Consider the following 23,096-nt stretch of genomic DNA (forward strand, 5'->3'; position numbering starts at 1 on the left):
AGTTCCACTGTCCACCTTCAACACTAGTAAAACAAAAAAGAGTCTGGACACAGACTCAGCTTGTCAACAGCTTGTGCGGCAGTTAATCTTATAAAACTACCTCTCTACCATATTTGCTTACAATAAATGGATAGATACATAAAGAGATAAAAATTAATCACTTACTGTTATTCTTCTGAAAGACTTAAATTCAAGATAGGTAAGGTGGTCTGACAGCTCCTCTGGCTCAAGGTGATCAAAGAGAAGTGAGACTTTCCGTTTCTTACTGGTGTTGGCCTTTACACGCTGTGTCAGCTTTCTAGACCAATCTCTAGAATTGCTTTTAAAACAGAATTATCATTAGTTATTTTCTGAAGAGCAAAATTTTCCTGTTTCCCCAATACAAAGGTAACATTGCTTTCATGCCTTACTGCAATAAGAAGTGAATTATTCGAATTTATAAACAGCAAGCTCCTTTCCTGCAGTAGAGATTATATGAAAAAATATTATTGTTAATCTTTATTGTATTGATGTAGCACATTAAGTACAATACAATTTTATTACTAAACAGCATGAGATTCTGTATTGCATTTCCAGAACAGCTTTCTGTAACTTTATCTTCATTGAACACATCCAGCATTCCTCCATTTAATAATTCTTACAGATTTTCTCGACCAGCCTCTGAGTATAAACTGTCCCCCTTTGCTATTCACCCATGGAGTAATGAAATTTATTTGGATTTGAAAAACTAAATATCGTCTTTTACAATCAGAAAGAAAATGTATGCCAAATTCTGCTCTGCTTTAGCCTGTGCATTTCCACCCAAAGTATGAATTCACACTGTTATACAGTTCCACAGATCTATCTTACTCTCATATAACAGGGAAAGTTTTCTTCCCAAGAAAGAACTATATGATATATAGCTATAGGATTTATTCTTGATAGGACAAGTATTTTATAACTAAAATCATATAAAACAGTATCAAAAGTCACTCAGTGTAATAATCTATATCCTCATTTACATTTGGTGATAAAATATAAACACACTTTTTTACCTCATCTGTTACCCAATCAAATTGTTTGCTCCTCATTGGCTTCAAGTGATCTTTCAAAATTGTTAGGCCTCTACAAATTTTCTAAGTTCCCTGGATAGACTAAAACTTCAGTAGCATAGAGAATCAGCACAAAGTCTATGCTGCAGCTAAATTCAACCTAAGCTATTCCTGGAATGCATTCTGTTCCACTATATAATATATATTTCATCTGCAATGAAGTATAAACTTTTCTAAGGATAGATACCTATGACTTATGAGAGACATTACATTTGAATAAAGACAATTCAGAGATAAAGTTTGTTTTCTGAGCATATTCAGACTTTGGCACTCACATTTGAGACGTGTCAATTAGACGACAGTGTAACTCCTCACCATTAGCTCTAACCAGCTCTTGAAATTCCTCCATAGTTGTGGATAGTTTAGAGTCCATTTTGAACATAATCCAGAACTCTGTAATCCAATACCTATTGCACAATTAAAACACACATATACACAAAACATGTTTTGTTCTAACATCAAGAAGGCTGAAATTTAGATATCTGCACCTGTTTACAAGTTGTATTTCTTCTTTACCAACTTTGGGAGATAAATCTTGCTTTTAGATGCTTTTGCTGGGCTACCTTGATTTTATCAAAAATCAAAGTTTCAAGGCTAAAACAAATTAGAAACTATCTGACTAGCACTATACTACATATATGTTTGCAATAAACTCAATATCAAAATTTCTAGTTTCACTATAAATCTAGATAATATGCATGCTGAGTTTTTCTTCATGAACTTCTAAATTTTCTGCATTCCTTTAAAACTTGAGATTATTTGGTCTGTACATCAGACATGATGACTATGGTAGGCACAAAAATTTACTAATAAAATCTATTTAATAGTTTACAGGTGATTCAGTCCCACATGCACAAAATCTTTTCAGAGAACTACAGTTTTCATTGTGGAGCATTCATATTGTTTCAGTCATATATTTTATATTTCAATTCCTATATGTGACTTGTCACTCATGGTAGGTTGACCCTGGCCAGGAACTAAATACCCACTCAGGTGTTCACTCCCTTCTCTCCCCTGCAGCAGAATGGGGGAGAGAATAGAAAGGGTGAAAGCAAGAAGAATGTGTGGGCCAAAATAAAGACAGTTTAATAACTGAAGGCAATAAAAAAGCCAAACAAAGAAAAACCAAGGAAGTGATGCAAAGGCAAACATTATCTCACACAAGATGCACGGCCAGTAACCAAGAAACAGTAGTTTTGGAATGACTACCCCCAACTTTCTATTGTTGAGCACAATGCTATATGGCATGGAACGTTCCTTGGTCAGTTCAGGTCAGCTGTCCTAGCTGTATACCCTCTCAACATCAAGTTCCCCACGATCCTACACTGTGGTGGGGGCAGAGTGAGAAACTGGTTTGGATGCTGTGCAATCACTGTTCAGTGATAGCTAAAACGTTGTTGTGTTTTACTCACAGATTCAAAGCACAGCATCATAGGGGCTGCTAGGAAGAAAGTTAACTCCATTCCAGCCAGACCCAGTACCCAGTACTAGACATGTAAAAATCTGTGCTTGTTGGAAAAACGGAAATGCACATTCTTATGGATGCATGCATGTATGAATTTCCCTGCAAGCAAAAATGTTACCAGATCTCATACAATACCAAAGCATTCTAACATAACCAATAATTTGCTCTGAGATAATAAAATCATCACAATTTAAAACGAATTCTACTTTCCCGTTACTAATTATTTCCCTTTTGTTGTAAAAAAGAGTGTCATCAATCAATTGTGTTTTTTCCTCTCCTCTGTTTTCTTTAAACTGAGATATCAAACTTTTTTATACTTAATGAAAGAAAAAACAAAAGAAAAAAAAACCAAAAGGTGTTCCAGGATCATTGCAAGTGACTAAGTAGAATTACTAAGGAGAACTCCCTATCAAATGTAATAGAGTTTTGCTTACTATAAAAATATCTAAAATATACCACTCCATTTTTAATAGACCTATATAATAATATTAGATACAATGCTACCAATTCCTGAGCACTGACAATTTTCATGGATGTTTAAGATTCAGATTCATACAGACTCCATCCAAAACTGTGACCCAACAACTCATGCACTGACTCAAGCACATCTCAAAGCCAGTTGTATGGGCCTTTTTGTGTAAAGCTGCTAAAGTGAACCTTGGAAAGCTGAAGCAGAATACCTGTTTCTATTTTTAATGTCAACTTAAAATATGCAAAAGCATACTTATATATGGCACATGGATGGCTGAAAATAGCTACCAACCAAGAATATACTTACCTCACAAAATAGCATATCTTTACACACAGCATGGAAGAGTTATTTTCTAAAGCATTAAGATAGGTAGAAAAACTTTTAAGGAAAACCACATCCATTCACATATGATATGAAACGTAACATGCTTGATACTTCCCAACCTGTAACCAATAGGAATCATTCTACTGATGTTATATAATATCAGATTAGGATTTTACACAACTGTATACAAAGTATAAGCCAAGGTTGTTACCAAAACTTATTGCAACTATGACTACTATGAGTAATATTGATGCAATTACTCAAGTATTGAGTAGTGTTAAGTAGTGAAACAATTCTGTTTTCTTCAGGTTTCTTTGCAACATGTCTCACAATTTCTAATAAAGCTCATGCACTTGCACATCTCATTAAAATTTGAAACAGTAATACCAAATTTAGGAATCACTGCATTTATGAAGAAATCCTTTTCAGCTAATTACAATTCACTGGAGCTTTTAAAAGAAAGATGTTATTTTCTTTTAAACATAACCTGTTGTACACAATGGTAGAGCAAAATGTGACATGCCTCTCCATAGTAACCTTACCTATCTAGCTACGCAAGAGTTTTCATTTGACTTGATGTGATAACTGGAAAGAAACACCCATATTTTTCATCTATTAGCTCTATAAAACATGTTTTGATATTGTTGCCGATGTCTGTTGAAGACATGGAAAATACATTTGGAAAATGTATTACACGTCTTGATTCTTCTGATGTAGACGACACACACATTTTCATGTCTGAAAACAAAACGTAATGAAAATACCTTGTGGATCCTCTCACAGTCTGACTGAAAGTAACTGCAGCCTAAATCTACTGCAACTGAGGGGACATATCATCCACAATTTAATCAACCATATTGTATGCTTACATCAGGCTGACTGTAGAACTGGTGAGGTCTGAGTAAGTTCCCAAATATTTTGAAAGACCCCAGTTTGAATAAATAAATGCCTGTTAGACACAGAGTTTGAGGAAAGAAAGGATTCTCTAAATTGAACCAAAAATGGCTGTGGATTCTAAGCATGACAGGTCTCCTGCCTGTACTGTGCTCATATAATTAGGAGTAAACATTCTGTAAAGCTAAAGAGACAGGTAACATATCCCACAATTAAAGATTCCTAAGAAAGGCTAGTATTGTTAACATGATTTAGCAGCTACGTTATGAAAAATCTAATAACCCAGAAACACAAGTGTATCAGTCTAGGCAGTTACCTCAAAATGAGAAGAAACAGAAAGGAAAAGCTTATGGTTTATTTCAGTACATTGTAATGTTGAGTGTGTGTGAGAGAAATAATTTTTGTTGAAAATTTTCATATCCAGATGATACACTTCTGTTCTTTGCTATTTGACTTGTATGGAGGACAGAGAGAGAAACAGATCTGAAACTTGGGCCCAGGTTTACAGTACCTAACTGACGTGCCAACATTAACCTAACACCTTATAGATATTCCCTCTACAGCCAACAGAGGGTGATTTATCCTACTTAAAACCTGAATTGGAGTTTCATCTTTTTGCTCTGTGTATGACAAGCTAAACCAAAAGACATACAAAAAAACACAAACAAACCACACCATACAATCAAAAAATGTAAAGAACAAGTACACTATTTAATTAGTGGTACAGTAATACACCCATAGAGTAAATATCCTCTGCTTACCCGTCTCAAACTTGTAAGGCTATCAAATATTACCTTAACAGCAGGTGAATATTACAAAGGATATAGATCAATGAGTTTCTGAAGCATGTCTGCAGAGGAGATGATAAACTGATGCATGGCAAGAATTATCTTTAGCAGCTGGTTGTTTTGATATGCATTTCCTTCTAAATCTGAAAAAAAAAAAAGTATATTGAAATCTTGCTGTACCTCCAATAAACAACTTATAAAAGGTTTTTTCAGAATCCTAATTCTAGTTAGGTCTGTTCATGTATGCTGTGTCAAAAATAGCAGTAACTTACTAACTTAGGAACTGAATTATTTTTCTGATGAGAGCTATATAACAAGAAATATATTTCACTACAAGGTTTGGAAGACCCTTAAAAAAAAAAAAAAAGAAAAAGGCAAATAAAAAAGTCTCAAAAAATTCAAAATATCCAGATAATTATACAAAATTATCTAAGCCCAGCAATGCACCTAAATGTTTAGCTTTAGGCACATGAGTATAAATTTTGAAACAAATTAATGAACTGCAGAGCAAAAGAATTCAGTTAATGATCCCTATGAGTCGGTGGTATGATTGAACTTATCAAACAGAACAGCAATATTCTTAAGTGTTTGTACAGATGACATGCATAGCACTAAAGTACACACTCAGGTTGGGATCTATACCGAGATGCACCAATATCTCATGGAACGAGATACAACCTATGCAGGAAGCCCAGAGGTTTACCTATGCATACTCCCTGCGATGGACCTAAATGTCCTACACATCTCCTTCAACTATGCATTACAAGGATTTTGGCTGAATAAGGTTTTTAGACTACTTGTCTTCTGGGTCATGTGGGGTTTTTTTTCATATTCTGAAAAGATCAAGGACATCGAATGTAGCAGAACACTTAAAAAAAGTTTCCACTTCTGTAACAAAAACAGTAGTGAAAGTGTTTGTAAACATTAACTGATGAATATTTACAGCCTTCTACAGCCTGCCATGAGAACCTAAGTAGCTTGGAGTTAGACACTCTTTCAAATGGAAAAGAAAATGTATCTTTCTGAATAATTTTAAATGCATTAACCTCTATTAGGATAAATGTAGTTACCATTAAAAAAGCAGTAACAGGAACAAGATACAGAAGTAATGCACAATAGGGCAAAATGGAAGAGGGATGTGAAACAGTAGATTTGCAACATATAAAATGGCATGTATTACTAGGTAAGGGGGAGAAAAGTCACTTTGAAATTGCACATCACCAAAAAAGAACATTAAACTTAGCCCGTTGCAAAACAAGATAATCCCCATTAGTTATTGAGCAAGAACTTCCATGCCCTTCTACAGGAAGGTACCGAGTGTGAAGAGAGAACCCCAGAGCCCAAGCCCTTCCTTTTCAGTAATACACTGGATCTCTGGTAGAACTAATGAAACCCAATTTCCTCCAGATCTGTCTTTTCTGTTCCTCATTCCACAACAGTCCCACTCATAACTATACTCTCCCCTGAAAGTCTTTTCATTCTCTTCCTCACAATGATGCCATGCTTAAAGCTATCAGCTACACGAAAGTATAATACATGTTGCAGTTGACTCCAGGCTGCCTGGCCAGAAAGCAGATCAAATCAACCCAAGTCTGGGCTCACACAGCTGCTCCTATATCAATGTGGGCACTTATCTGTACGTCTCTCTTCCACACATTCTTTGGTATTCCTATCTTTCCATCAAATTTAGTTTAAACTGGAAGACAGGCTGACTCTATTTCATACAAAGTAGATGAAGTTTAATAGGAAGGTGACATGGAAGGGCCCAGATCTGTAGTTCACAAGTGAAGTTATTGCTTTAGCTGACTGTTTGGAGTCCTGAAAGCAGAGGACGTGCTGCGTATCATATACCTAGTGTGGGTAACTTCACTCTTCTAGCAAAAGCATACTCAGTTTGCAGGAAACTCAGTACAATAAACACAAACAACAAAATATCTTATTACAGTCATCCTCTCATGCAAGACAAGTAAAAAAATCCTGAACAGTAAATTCTGGCAGAGACTATATGAATAGCAGCAACTGCTCAGCGCTAGCAAGCCCAGGATGAGAATTTTATGCATCAGGTGACCTTCAACACTGAACATGAGACACCATTTTCTGAAGTTGCCTTCTGCAGTTACACTTAATTGTAAGGAGCAATTCCACATTCAGCGATACAGGTGAGGGGAAAATCTGCCTGTCCTACAGCCCCATAAATGAGAGCAGTGTAGACCCCAAGTAATAAAAAGTTCTTGATCTGCCTTTTGGCTTATCTACAAGTTCTCAGTTTAATAGGATGAACCAAAGTTTATGCGTTCCTTGCTTGCGTTCACACATAATTATATTTATTCCTGCAAGAATCCTTCTGAGATATAAACTGCCTAGGTATTACAGCATGAGCACTTAGGGCAAAACAGCAAATTATTCAGATAGAGAAGTAGGAAACTTGCAGAGGAAGGCTGGGACATCAAGAATCAATACATATTCAGGCCTTTAGTATTTGGTATTTGGTATTTTGTACCAGTGTCTTCAGGAAGAGTAAAATTATTTTAGGCCTTGCACACAGAGGCCTGTATGAATTTTCATGCATTTTACAAAACTTGGTGTTCTGCCAGAACCTCCATCCAATAGCTCTTGTTTAATCAGAAAAGCAGTTCAGCATATGCTTAACTTGGAAGCCAAATGGTTACATGCACACATACTATTAAGAATATACAGATGTAATTAAATCACCAGCTTTTCATAAGTGCTCCATATAGATCATTTTCAGATGACAAAGACAAAAAATAACTCTCTCCCAGCACTTTCACTGTGTGTATTCCAAAATCATCTGCTATGACATAACACAGGTACCACTTGGCACCAGGTTCCAAATCGAATTTCTGTCTTCCAGAAGATCTCTCTTCCATTTTACCTTTTCCATTTCACAAAGACACGGAAAAAAAAAAGCATGTTCTGCATACTATTAGTAAATAGATCAACACATCTATGGTATTTTCTTGCATAATAAAAGTGTATTTATGCTTCACCACATCCAAATCTAATTATCTTGCAACAGAGGTAGACTTCACTGCAATGACATGCCATTATTTTGCACATATTAAAGCAGTACTAGGTTTTGAGCTGTGCATTCTCTCACCCAACTAAAAGGCTCACCTCCACAAAGAAAAAATATTGTATTAATGATGGCTCAAAAAACAAAATAAACACTGTACAGCAAAAAAAATCTAAAGGTTACCAGCACAGTTTGGCACTGAACAGCAAGCCTGCATGGAACTGATTGTAGCAGCAAACAATTTTACAAACGTGCAGTATACTTAATGTCATCTTCCTGCCCAATTTTAAAATAAACCACTTTTCAACTACATACACCATGATAAAGCAAATAGAAAAGAAAAATACTAAAAGAAAAATATTGAATCTGATTTCTCTTCCATTTGCATACAACAAATTCATAATTCAAAAAGCCCTAATGGGCCTTAGGTGAGAATACATTCCAGCTCAGTTTCAGAGCTGTCATTGGATCTTCCACAACGCTGACCATGAGGTCACTACTTTTTGAAGAGCTCACTTGCTTGTATGTAAGGAAGTAACAGAAGTTATGGTAAAGCATCTTTGTGCAAATGGTGGAGCCAATAAGAGGGCTTTCCTGACTGTGCTGCATGAGTGCCTCTGACTGCCTCTGCAGCATTCTCATGAACCTCCAGCAGTTTGTTTTAAAACTTTGCGACTCATTTTCATTTCCGTTTGTATATCTGTTTCTAACCACACAGCCTGAGAGCAAAACCACAGAGTGAATACTAAATAAAGTGGAATGGGTGTGTTTCAGTTAGGTCATTTACCTTCAAGAAAGCTGCAAAATACTGCATAAGCCTTAGCTTTGTTTCACTGCACCAAAATACAAATAACCAACTGGTTGCATGCTTTTCCTTCTGTAAATTCCCTTATTGTACTAAGATTTTAATAAATGTTCTCTGAAACAAATAAGAAAGCAGGAGTTGAATATACTTCTCCAGCATTTAACTCCATGAATGAAAGCACAGATATGTAATGATAAATATTTTATTATCTATGTAGTAACACAAAGCCACTAAAACCTACAATTACAAAAGTTCCATTTCTTATATGAGACTCAGAACACACAAGGATAAGAACATTTTAATCTAGGCCCATCAGCCACTCTATTGCATATCCAATTAGTGACTCCTTGTAATCCGTGATATAGAAATAACTCAAGTATCACTTGTTCCTTGAATACTTTAGAGAAACAAATCACTCAAGAATTAGTAAGACTTTAAGAGCAAACTACCTTCTTTTCACCAGGTCCTGATGCCCACAGCTCTATGGTAAATATACTTAACAGAAAGAGTATATTCAACAGACAAGATCGTTGCACTGAGACCTTCCCTTCCACTCATGATGATAAGGCAATAGTAGGAATGCCAAGGATGGCATTCCTTAACCAAAATGAATTCTGCAAGAAGGAAAAGTTAGCTTTCCTAGGTCTAAGAGGCCTTTATTTCATGAACACTGTCTATTTCATAAGCAGGTTCCAACTGTATTACCTGGTGTACAATTTGAAATGAATCAGAAGTGAATCACAGAGCACTGACATCACGTGATCAGTGACTAAGCTACTAAGAACATGAACAACTTCTTTTAAACTCCCTCAAGTCTTCCAGTGGGTACAAAAAGTAGCACTAAAACCAATGCAATGCAAGAAAGCATCAAGCAATTGCCAGAAGTTATTAAGTGCAAAGCTGAAAGTCGTGGGTTGCTATACTGATGTGCTACATAGCATTCTTCAAGATTTTTGCAATTCCTTTTTCCCGGTAATTTAAAGAAGATGGTGTGGGGATGGTGCTATAAATGTCTGCAAAGGTTTTTAAATCAGCATGTGATCTGAAAACTGAGGGAACTGATGTTCTTAAGGTCTCAAGGTCTCAAAGACATTGATGAAACACATAGACATGTACAAAATAGACAGACACGTGGGAGTACATGGTAGGGTTTAGTGACTGAACTGAAATGGCCATAAGTCAATGCCTCTGCCCCCCATGTGAGGTGCAGTAGTAGAAGATAACCTTAAAATGGCTAGAAGCAACCAAAACAAAATAAAATATTTAAAGAGTATTTAGTGGATACTCCCTGGAGATTCCCTTTACAAACAGGAAACACTCTGTTCCCCTTTAGCTTAAAACTTGTGCAACACTTAGCAGCCTTCTTACTACAGGTTTATTATTGCTGTGTTGGAATTTGATACCCTGTAACAGAGGTAGTCATTTAATTGTCTTCATGACATTGATCACGTTTGGTCAGAATTAGATTCATAAGAAGCCACCATTCTGCTCATAAGTTATGACACCATCACTGAGGGTCAGCCAGCAGATTCAACTTAGACTAATTTTTAATGACAGCTGAAAGCTCAGCTGCTGGCAGAAATCAGAGATAAGAGCTAATTTATTCCATTTCACTGCTCCAATGCAGAATCAGCTTTCTTGAAAACAGTATGCTTCAGAACCAGTTTAATTTGTTGTTAAAATTCTACAGTGATGAGGACTTCACAGCCCCTGTAGGTGACTTATTACAGCACTTGAGCATCTCCATCATTTAAAAATTCTCATTTCAGTCAAATCAAATATTTCAGGCAACTTGGGCAGCTTATGGCTGGACTCCAGAAGAGAGAAAAAAAATTTCGTTTTCCTTATCCATCTCTTTTCTCTTTTTAAGGATTGCTTCCCTGATGTCTTTTCTGAGCTAAAAACCACCAAATTTATCCTTTTTTATTTTTTTCCCTCAGAGGCCAGGTTTTCTAGTTCTTGGGTCAACTTTACTATGTTTTCTGAATAGCTTGCACCTTTATGAAGCAAATCTGAATATAGACTTCAGAGGAGTTCTTAGCACTAGAGTTAAAATATCATTTTAAATATCCTGTACATAATATCTTTACACACACATTTTAATATACGTAAGTGTACATGTATAATGTATATAGAAAATATAAAAGTACACACATCCCTCTATGCCTGCATTTATTGCCTTAGAGTTTCTGCAGTGATACATCATTAAACCATTTTCAGTTTTAAAGTCCAGCTTCACACTGAGATCCTTTTCTGTACTATGTATATGAAGGATTTTATGATACTGTTTTTACAACTGATTACCCTAAGTGTAGAATGTCACACTTGTCCTAAGTGAATTTTTCTTTATTTCAGATCATTATCTTAAGTGCTTAACATCTTTCAGAAATAATATAGCTTAATTAGAATGTCCTTACAAAGATGACACAGTAATTAGGTAGCAGAATGCTTGTTTTAATTTTAGTTGCAGCAGAAAGCAGGTGGAGTCTTGAGCTCTCCAGCTTACATTTAATTCTGTACAGGATGGTGGTACTCCCCCTCAGGCAACAGGAATGACATGATGCTTAGCAGACAGCATCAAAATACTCAGGAAATTGTGCTGAAGTTTTGGGTTGATTTGTTTGTGTCTTTTTTAAAGTGGCTTGTTGTCCATACACAGTTGCAACTATTGAGTTATACATAAATTTATTTACACAAGTAATTGGTCTTAGAAAGAAAAAATCCAAAACTAAACTTAGAACAAACCAGTGTTTTCCAGAGAGGAAAGAATCACGCTACTTTGTGATCAATCCTGGACCAACAGAACTCTAAAAAAGCTAAATAACTGCAGATGTTAGAAGAAACAGCATAAACTGGCTGTTTCTTCACATCTACTCCCTTCAAACTCCCCAACAGGGGAGGGGAAACCCACTGCTGCTCCTCCAAATACTCATAAACAATGCAGATATATCCAAGACATAAGTGAGGATAATATGCATCCAAAAAGGATAATGAGACTGTTCTGTGTGAGGGTAGGGAACATTAGGGGAGAAAAACCTCAAGGGAAAGCCATCACCCTCACTCAGAAACAGCTTTTGGAAAGCTACATCTTCCAGAAAGAGCTCTAGGTGGGTAATTCTTTGAAATGAAAACAAGGAGATAAAAGCTCTTGTCAAGGGGAAATGGGATGATTTTCAGAAATTAAAATGTACTTTGAGAGAAACCAAATGCAATGTGGGTGGAAAGCATTCCATTAGCGTTGGAAATTCAGATGAGCTACATAGAAGAGAGAAGTTTTGCACACACGGACACACATCATACATCATTCTACAGGATGTTTAAAATATTGATTTTAGCTATTTTAGATGCGAACTTTTCAACTGAATAGTCTTTTTCTCCAAAACGTACAAAACATAATTTTAGCATTCCAAATTTATTTCCAAAAGCTTTGAATGGTGATACTGAAGTGAAGTGCATCTTTTGAGCTGGTAAGAAACTCTTGAATAATTCAAATGTAGTGCCTGGCAACGCAGCTGTGCTGACATAAGTACTGATGGATAAGAGACTCCCAGAACAGAAGCAGAAACTTCTAAGGCCAGTATCACTGTCTGACCACTGAACCCAGATGCACGCTTAACATGCATCCCACACAACTGCAGTGTTTTACAACAAGCTAACTGCATGATTGATCCTGGAGCAGCTAATCATCAGATCCAAGGACGCACAAGGTCTGTCCCATCCACAGGTTCAAAGTGTAACAGACTAGTAGACACCAAGCTGCTTGCCACTCAAGGACTTGAAAATGTTGCAGATCGCTTGGGTCCCACTGACCTTGATTTTCATTAGCGGTGCATGCTCCAACCCTACTCCCGCTCTAAAATTTTTGACTTACTGTTTCAGATTTCCCTCACGTACATACCTAAGCTTCCTAGTCTTTGCTCCAAACTTCTAGATATATTTCTGGAACTGGTGTTTACAGACTTTGGCAAACTAGCTTCTAACCTGCCATCTGGGGCATGACCTCTCACGCTGCCCCACCAACGAGGAGACTGGCGGTGGGCAAAAAGCTCAGAGGGGACAGAGCAAGAGCAGGTGACCCCTACTGACCACTGGGATATTCTAAACCCTATCATGCAATGCTTAGCATATAAAACCAGCTGCAAGTTTGCCAGGGCTACTGTTGCTTGGGGACTGTCTGGACATCAGCTGGCTGGTGATGCAATTAGAGTATTTCACATTGCGTGTTCTTCCGGGTTTTTGGTTGTTGGGTTTATTTTTTTTAAATTTATTAAATTGCCTTTATTTTAACCCATGAGTTTCCTTAGCTTTACTCTTACAGTTCTCTCCCTCATCCCGCTGGTGGTGGTGGTAAGTCAGCAGCTGTATGGTGCTTGGCTGATGGTCAGCATTAAACCACTACAGTTCATCCTTGGACTGAAACAACTCTTGTTTACCCTGGACCAAAAAACCCTGCAGCTTCACTCCAAACTTAAAACATACCTAATCACCAGGTTGCACTGTCAGATAACCGCACTGTTGGGTGAGAATGAATCTCAAGAGAATTAATTATTTTCTATTATTGTCTAAGCGTTTTTTCATTGCTAAATAGAAGTTGTATTGATTTTTCCTGAATTTATATTTAGAGGTATGAAGATATATTTACCACAGGGATATGACTGAAAATTCTAAGTAAATAGGAGACTGCTTTATAAAGCAAAATGTCTAAGTTTTTTTCATTTTGTTTTATTACTTATTTCTTGGCTTTGGAAAATTATATTGAAAAACTGAAGTCAAATTAGCAAAATAGAATCTTATAGTACATATAAAGATAACTAAAGTTCCTTTCCTTTGGGAAAACTTTTTCACAGACATCAGGTTAAAAAAGAAATAATTTTCATTTTGGCACAGTCACAATTAACTTTAATAGTCAGCTAAACAGTACTTAGTATTCTCCAGAACAGTAACTACTCTTCTGTTCCCACAATGTCATGCATTCGACAGAACAGTAATGACTCTTCTGTTCCCACAATGTCATTAATTGATCATTAATGTAGTTTCTGTTGCCAAGCAATACTAAAGTTTCTGCACTGTATTTGACCAAATCACACTCAGATTACTTAACACACAATGATCAACAGCATTTTAATACAGAACAGTATTATGAATAAACTTTAACTACTTTTGGGAGGATTGGAGACCTCAACATTCGGCCCAGGCTTCAAGGGCAAAGGGTAGAACCCTGCAAGTTTGTGCAGCATGAGATAAAACCAAATGACTGTTTAGGCAAACCTAACAGAAAAAAAGGAAACTACCATAGTTGCATTCTGTGGGTGTGCATATATGCCCTGCCTTTGAATCAGAATTCTATGTTAGAATTTGGTATACAATAAATTTGATAAAAGGATAAACTTAGTACTTGAACTATGATTGTTTTACTAGTTATTTTATGTTTTAACTAGACTGGAAGAATGTATTTAAGTTAAGACTAGAATGGGTTTTTCTAGAAAACTGAAAGGGGAATAATAATAACTGGATAAAATTTTCAATTTTTCTGTATTTTAGAGGAGAAGATGGCTAGAGCTCTAAAGAGTGAACTCTAACTTGACAGTTTCATTGTTTGTAAGATGGATGCAATGTGGAACTAGCTCTCAAAGAATTCCTAAGATTCAGTTTGGTTTTGCATTATATTGATATGAGCGATATAAAAATATTATCAGTTCACATAACTAGACAGCTCCGCTAATGTAGTTATTTTTTATTCTAGAAAATGTTAACTATGATTATCTTGTACAGTTTTAGGCAGCTAGCACCTGAGAGGCAACCAGCATCATTGTCAGATTTCTATCAAAACAATTCTGTGACATCTTTCATCCAGATTAGTCCGAATGTAGTTTTCAAAGTTTCTAAGGTTTGTTTACAAACATCTCACAGTATCACACGTTGAGGCAACAAGCTAGTTTAGCACTGATCAAACACTGCAGAACAACTTACATCACAACCTACTCTTAGACTTAGCTGTCTAAGACCACTGTGACCATTAGAAGTTGCAAATTATATTAGGTTCACATAAATTCTATTAAGAATATTGCTAATCTTCGAAGTCATGATTTTCAACTTCCTTTAGCCCAGACATGCATTTAAATACTTTTTTTTTTTTAATGAAAACTGTCATATCAGTATAAACAAATAGTTCCACTGGAAGCAGTTTGTCATGGATGAGATTCTACACAGAATTATGCTACATTGCTCTAGGAAATAATTTGGTTGCTTTCCTAAAGCCCATTACTTACATTTCTTTCAGGAAACCAAACACAGGGACAATACACCCTGACATGCATTTAAAGATGATATTTCTTGATTTCTTTTTAACTGAAGTTCCCGAATTGTAGAATAAGCATAGGTCTTCCATGTGCTACAGTAAACATACTTCAGTACTCAAATGTAACAGGCAAAGAGTATGATCTTGCACTGAAAGGTTACGTACAGAAATACCTTCATGACATTAAAATTTTGAGATCTTAGGGAATTCTCAGCTTTTAAATTCTCAGATTTTTTTAGGAAGCACAATTGTTTGAATAAATTATGACTTTCAAGTGCACTATTGGAATTGTTTGTTAGGTAGTTCCAAGTAACATTTTGGGACTTTACTGCAGACAAAATGGGGAGATATCAAATTGGCAGTATGCTGAATATACATTTTGTCCTGATTGTAAGAGAGTTTTTAAACACTTTCAAAAACAATTTAAACAAACATTTTGCGTGGGTGAAGAGAAGGCCCTCTGATCCTACATGGTCCATAAGCTTGAACTCATGTTAAAACAGCTCATTGAATCTTTGAAAGGTATGTTTGTTTAAAAAAATAAGCACACTTAAACCTTACTCAAGATTAAGAAAGATACATTTATAAGATAAAAAAAAACACAGTCAAAGGAGAGAAAACAGAGACCTCTTACCATGCACAAACATATAGTGAAGTTACAAAGAGAAAAAAAAATCTTCTAGATTAGAAACTGATTTGATAACAAATAGTCAGAACTTCAAACTCACAGTAGCATGATACCCTAAGGTGATAAATGTCATGAATATTTAGCAGATATACAGTTAACAAATTAAGGTATCCAGTGAAGTAAACACTGCTGATGAATTTTTTCTCTCTGATCTGTAGCACTCTCTGGACTAAATATATGTTATGCATTTATGCAGTCTCACAAAGATGACTTAAAAAACCAGCAAAAAGTAGGGCTGTGCTACTAACCATATGCTTCCTGTGTTCTACTGAACTGTAAGCATTAAGCAGCCATGGTGGCCATGGACCAGCAAACTAGGGCCCACTCTGTTGGTTTCAAAACTAAGCATAAGTGTCTGTAACTAGCAACAAAAAGGAGACAAAGACATATTGACTCTCAGAGAACTGTCTGCCAGTCAAAAGTACATTCTTTTCCAGGCTTTTTATATACTACATAATGGAAAAACATGGATGCAGGGGGCTAAAGTCACTGTTCTACTTACAATTCCTCTCCAAAATCAGTCATTAATGAAGATTTCCTCCGCAATAAATTATCTCCCTCCTGAAGCTGTCATATTCCAGGCCAAGACCTATTAACTACTTCTTTGCTTTCCTGAACTCACAATTTCAGCCATCTTGTTGCCAATCGAACATTACTTTAAATTACTTCTTTATGATCTTTATGTTCAGAATCAACATCTCTGATGTAGAGGTTGCATTGAATCTAACCTTTCTGCAGCTGCTGTACTTTCTAGCCTTTTCAATCATTTTACCCTACCTTCTGCTCTTCCTCTCTATGCACTCTCCTCCCTTTTTTGCTCTTTCCTTCTCCTTCTTTTCTAAGGCAATCACATGTGATGCATTTACTTGTACTCTTCAATTCTTGTCAGTCCAGATTACAGCAGTAACACCATCCTGTAGCTACTTATAATGTTGAGAGATCTTCCAAGTCTTGTAAAACATGTTTTGAATCACTGTCCTATCTAAGCAAATCTCCTCTCTTAAAACTAATGAGAGTGGTTTCAAGTCTCTACAGATCTTCTCATAATCTCAGGACCAATATTCCTTTCTAAGACACTTCCTGCCTTCAATCTCTCATCATGTTATTTTTAAACTGAACTCTTTCCCTCACTTACATCCTTGCTTTTTTGTTGCCTTTACTTTTGGCAACCCATTTGCAGGATGATTCATCTTACTCATCCTGATTCAAACTTTCATGGGACTTGAAGAAACCTTTGCTTTTAGCATCTCCTTCTCATCATGCTATTGAAAAAACATGGGTATAATGCTGATCTTGCAGATATAGTGATCTCCTACATGACTTCAGACTACCTCATATGACCCTCACTGGTTCTGTCTCTAAAGCACATGCCTGTCATTCATCAGTTCTAGCTAAAGAAGATCAACTTTAAGAGGTGAAAGAGCACACATTAATCATCCTAAAGTAGGTATTTAAGTTAACTGCACTGACTAAGCTTTTGATCTTTTCAGAAAAAAAAAAGAAGAAACAAAAACAAACAAACAAAAAACCCAAAACAAAGGCCTTTGAATTAGTGGATACACCACCACCATTGTAATTACATTGTTCTATCCATGCTCTAGTGTCATCTCCTATCTAGATACTTCTACAGATATTAACTCCAAGATCCAGTCTTTCTTCTTTACCTCCTTAGTATAAGTTTTGGATTAACTTGGTTCTCTGGACAAAACTTGTCTTTCTACAAAACATCTTGGAATCCATCTACAACACTGTAGCAAAGCTTAGTTCTCTCACTTTTAATTTCAGCTTAGCATATCCCACTTTCTCCTTTCTTGTCCTTATCCCTGCTGTAAAATACTTATAATGGTCTTCTTTACATCTGTGTGTATGAATTCTTAATACTTTCTTGGTTAGACCTACTTGTGGGAGTCTCTGCATATATAGCAAAAGGCTGCCAACTTCCTTACACACCATTCTTGACAGCAGACTCTGTTACACATTATTTGCTTTCTCCAAACTTGTGTAATTGAGTCCAGGAGCATAAACTCCGCTACACACATTATATAGGAATTGTATTTCTAAACACAGTATTAGCAAGTGCAGTATAATATTAACATAATGAAGTATATCTTGTGAAATGTGATGCATCACCACCTCTATCTACTGCCTCTTGTTCTCTGTAACACTAGACAACAAATAAATCTAGAAAACAAACTTAAAATGTATAATGTCCTGAGGGTTTCTGTATTTTTAACATTTAAATAAAACTTGCTCAGATCACAAAAATGAATTTTTAGAATATACAAAATATTATAGGTCAGCATATCCAAGACTGAATATATAATCTCATTCTGAATAGAACTATTAGCATACAAGGTAGAAGATTTACTTCAGTACTATGCATGGGAAGAAACTTGCTCAGTCTTTCAGATTGCTTGTAATCATTCTGCAACCATGCTTTTCCCTCACCATTTTTCTCCATACCCCCACCTCTCTTCAAAATCCCAAATTAAATTTTTTTTCATCTCTTCCTTTATTGGTTTTATTCACAATAATGTGAATGAATTTTGCATTGTGTTTTTATCGGTAGCTACAAGAGCATTCTGTAATGAACTTCACTATGTAGGTTATCTACAGTTGTAACAGTTGCCTTTTTATTTAAATACCCTAATGGGAAATTCCAACAGAGTGTAAGAACATGCTTAATGTCACAGATGTATAAATATACGAACTGCCCAATGAACAGTCTAAAATTCTGCAGCACGCATCATAACTCTAGCAGTCCTCAGTGAGTTATAATAATGTTTGCAGATGCACTAAATTCACTTTGCTAAACCTACGTACCACTTATCCAGGTTAAAGAAAACCCTATTTACTGGACTATATATATATATGTATATATAGCTGAACTGGACAGGTACACTTGGTTTTCTTGGTCACCTTAGTTCTTTTAATATATGGATGTCCAGGAATCTGACAACATAGAAGCATGTATGTTGTTATGCAGAGTATTAGACAACGATAATCTCCCATTCAGGGTTTCACCTACACTTTAAATTAATAACCTTAATAATTTTACTAGACTTTTACAATGTTACATTTATATTACCTTTTTCAAAAAAATATGGAGCATTAATATTGGTCAAGTAGTCACAATATTAAAACCATCTGAAGGTCTTGTGTTTTAGATGTCATATCCCACTCTTAGTGAACCAAAAATTATAAAAACATGAATCAACACTTTTTAAGAAATTAGGGCTTTACAGCAGTTCAGTGAATATGGCTTCACAACATTTAAATGGAGGAGAAAAGAAGCCAAAAAGAAACAAGAAATTACTGACAATTACAGGTTTCACCAGCTTTTTTCAGACACGCATTTCTCTGCACATGCTGATTAGAAGGCTTTAAAGATAAAAAAAAATAATTTCCAACAAATGTGAAAGATTAGTAATTGTTTACACAAGTATTTATGTGCTGTACCACTTGATCAGCACAATGTGTTACTATTTAACTACATAGATATTATTTTTTAGACCTGAGTGGGTGTTCAAGTACATTTATTTTCTAAGGACTACTCTGCAACCAAGACTTTGCCATATATACTTTGACAATCACTCATAGCACTGAAAGACTCAGCACTTACAAACAGACATGCTACTTAAAAGCAAATCATTCAGAATCATTTTGAGTGCCTTCAGTACTAAAATATTTTGATAATATAAAATATAAACACGTGTACTAATGAAAAAGTTGGAAAAGCAAACTAGGGATACAAGACTTAGGCAATAATTATGGTTATCCATACTACAATTCTTATTGTAAAAAGACAAATGGATAACCGATAGGTACAAAAAGGTATACAGTTGTGATTTCTTTTTGAATTCTTTCTCTTCTGTAGAGAAGCAACTTTAAATCTATACTGATAATGTAAAAAGCAACCCAATGTGATCTCATGTAGTTTAAAAATAGCTCTTCTCATTTAAAAATATTTAATATGAACACATTGCTTACACACATTATGGGAATGTTACTGCAATATGCAAAGTATGATTACTTGCTGAAGTTTACAAAATTGGTACTTGAAGGAACAACAAAAAACATTCATAGAAGTATAGATGACCAGAATTTGTCTTGTTCCCTGAAGAAAAAGCAGCAGTTGTAATAATCTCTTAACATCTGTTACACACATATGCATTAATACATCCACCAACCTATAAAAGTACAGTCACCTACAGCATAGAAAATTTTCAGTTAACACCTTTCTACTCCACCAGTGAATCAATGTAATTCACTACTAAGTGACCTAAACATAGCCAGGACAGAAACAAATTAATATGATTCTAAAAACCTCCAGACACTCACCAAAAGACTGAATGCAGGTTTCAAGAAGATCTTCCAAAGTGGCTCCTTTGGCTAGATGCCCCAATGGCACCATCATGACCTGAGTATGATTTGAGAGGCTGGGACAGTGACTGGTCTGCTTCAGCTCCAGTGCTGATTCAGGGGCAGTGCTGCATGCTTGAGCAGATTGCCTAAAGAAAACACAACAGTGAAGTAAATACAAGAAGACAGAATGGCAAATTTTACACTGCATGGGAAAGGAGGAGAGATTTAAAGGACAATTAACTCCTTCTAGCTAGGGTACTGAACGACATAACCCTCCCACTCAATATGTACACCAAAGGGGTTGCTCAGTAAGTGCCTTTTTTTTTTTTCTGCTAAATGTGGAGTGCAGAGTGCTTGGTTATAGAGCTCCCTGAATCATCTGTCAAGATTACCAGAAATCTTGTTTCTTTGTTGCGGAATTATGTTTACATTGCAGTTTCAGTACAAGCATAAAACCCTCTCAAACTATGTAACAGCAATAGTGTCATGCCGTAACCTACCACCACATATTTTTGTGCCCACCAAAAGTACAGGAGAAAAAAAATAACTATAATCAAATATTAAACACATTGGAAAACACCAGGCTAGCTTTATTACCTTAATTTGGAAAAAATCACTGTTAAGTAAACACAATATCAGCACAACCTCACAGTGATATATTTCACAATTAAAACAAATATATTAATTTGCATCTATTCTATACTATTATTTCCTATGAAGTTGTTTTAAAATAGCATAGACAAGAAAATAAACGTATTTAATAATAAATGTAAAAGAAACCAAAATAAAGCATATATCTAATTTTAGGCTTGTGTTTTGATCATATAATACCTTAGACTTCAAGAATGTGCATCTTTACAGATAATATTAAAGGCTATTCATTGCTTGCATAGTTCGTAATTCTGTATGAAGTGGTAAATAGGCACAATATTATATTGATGAAAAGTTCTGCTACATATTTGCCTGCAAGTAACAGGAACCACTGCAAAATCTGACAGAAGTATAAACGTACAGTTCACAAAAGAACAACAACCACTGCTGTTTTAATAAAATTTGGGTTTATTTCAGGGACTTCTGACTTTTCAGGGAGTCCCTGGGTTTATTTCAGACCCTCCACAGTTCCTAAACAAGTTACTCCAGCATCTTTAAGAAGTTATCTTACATACAACTATATGCTATCATACAACTTTCCTTGGAACACTATGCAAGACTTTATTAAGAACTTGACAGTCCTGGCAAGAAAAGGCATAGAAATTTATCTAGTGTGCATATTACACACAGATAACAGAAGTAAGCTCACAAACATCCCCAAACAGGCACTCCTGGATGAAGCTGGAAATATGAAGGCCTTATGAAAACAGACTGGACCCTGCCTCATCCCACTGAATGTCAAGTCTTATCCGTACCTCTCTGTCTCATTTGAATGCTTGGAAAGCCACTAAACTACCCACGGTGTCACTTATAACCCAACACTGATCCCAGGTCTAGCGTTTCAAAGTCAGGAAACTACAAGCCTGACCCTGCAGAGGCAGTGACCATCACCGAGTTCCTCCGCAGGCTGACAGTGGCTATGCAAATATTCTCTTCCCTTCCCCCTTTCTCTAAATTTCCCTCTTAGCTTTGTGATATGACTTCCTGTTCTCATTTAAAAAGAACAAGAGCCTGATCAGCTTTCAGGGTTTTCTTTTCACAGGCTTAAACCCCTCTCCTAGCTTTATTCCAGTGACTCTTCAACATAGGCAGACGATCCTAGCAATACAGTAGTAATAAAACACGGTTTAAGGCAGAAAATATTTCGGGTTTTGGCAACACATTGGAGGAAAACTGAAGTTTCTACACCCCAAAAAAAGTTTACAGTAACGCTGTGGTCGACTTGGCCATACTGGACAGGCACAGCTCAGCCAGAGGCACATCTGGCCATTTCTTAGAACAGATCCTCGCAGCAGTCACCCGACATGACAAACAGGCGAAAGCGGAACCGGGGGACGACAGGGGACGCCCGCCCTGTACTTCCACTGCACGGCACCAAAAATAAGTGACCACGCGTTCGTGGGGTGACACCGGAGCAGGTGCCGCTGCCCCGCGGGGCCGGGACAGCCGCGCTCCGGCCCCTCGCCCAGCGCCCCCCGCCCCTGCCGGCCGTGCCGCAGGTGACCGAGCACGGCGGGGACGGCACCGCCTCCCCCCCGCTCTGCCCACACCGTACCGTGAGGCTCCTCCATCCCGCAAGGAACCGCCTGCCCGCTGCATAGTGGCGTTCAAAGGGGTGAAATAAAATCCTCCCCCGCACACCCCCTCCCGCGCTTCTTTTCTCTCTCTGTCCCACCCGGGAGGGCCTCGGCTGGCCCCTAAGGAGCTCCAGTCCCCGGAGTGCCGCCCCGCGACTCCGGCAGCCCCCCAGCCCCGCCGCGGGGGCAGCGCCCGTGCCCGTCCCCCCGCCCCGGCGGGCACCGCACGGTCTCGGGGGCAGCGTCGTGAGACCGACCCTGGCACGGCCGCCGCGGGGAGGGGGAGACGGGAGCGTAAAACAAGACGGTGAACTCACTGGTTTTCTCTTCTTTTCCCTAAGGTCCCCATGCCGGTTGGAGCCGCGGCTCCGCCGCCCAGCCGGCTCTGCCGGCGGCACAGGGCGCGGAGCTGCGCGGAGCGGAGGAGGCCGGGCGGAGCGGCGCGGCCCCGCGCATCGCCTCCTCCCTCCCGCCTCGCCGCTCTCCGCGCCCGTCTCGCCTCGGGAGGAGTCTGAAACCGATTCAAGTAGGGCAGCGGCGGCGGCCGCCACCCGTGACGAGCGCTGGGGAAGATCTTATCGGCAGGAGGAAGTACTGAGCTGGGGGCTGCTCTTCTCTGAAGCCTCCGGGTTTACCGGGTACCG

The 23,096-nt window shown here is 37.4% G+C and overlaps 1 protein-coding gene across 2 annotated transcripts in view; it reads right to left on the reverse strand.

Moving 5' to 3' along the window:
- The window catches only part of RASGRP1 (RAS guanyl releasing protein 1), a 42,831-nt gene extending 19,946 nt beyond the window's left edge, over positions 1-22,885 (reverse strand). For both annotated transcript variants that reach the window (XR_003527523.1, XM_027642353.1), the window contains exons 1-6: positions 22,770-22,885; positions 20,201-20,370; positions 5,072-5,177; positions 3,335-3,397; positions 1,367-1,498; positions 166-319 (exon numbers count right to left, since the gene is read on the reverse strand). Coding sequence is in view for 1 of the 2 variants with exons in the window: in XM_027642353.1 (XP_027498154.1) it covers positions 166-319; positions 1,367-1,498; positions 3,335-3,397; positions 5,072-5,177; positions 20,201-20,370; positions 22,770-22,801 (657 nt within the window). In the remaining variant the exon portion in view is untranslated. The remainder of the gene's footprint in view (positions 1-165; positions 320-1,366; positions 1,499-3,334; positions 3,398-5,071; positions 5,178-20,200; positions 20,371-22,769) is intronic.
- Positions 22,886-23,096: the final 211 nt, after the last annotated feature.

Source organism: Corapipo altera, unplaced genomic scaffold, assembly GCF_003945725.1.
Source record: "Corapipo altera isolate COAL_440 unplaced genomic scaffold, ASM394572v1 23b, whole genome shotgun sequence".
NCBI classification, from domain to species: domain Eukaryota; kingdom Metazoa; phylum Chordata; class Aves; order Passeriformes; family Pipridae; genus Corapipo; species Corapipo altera.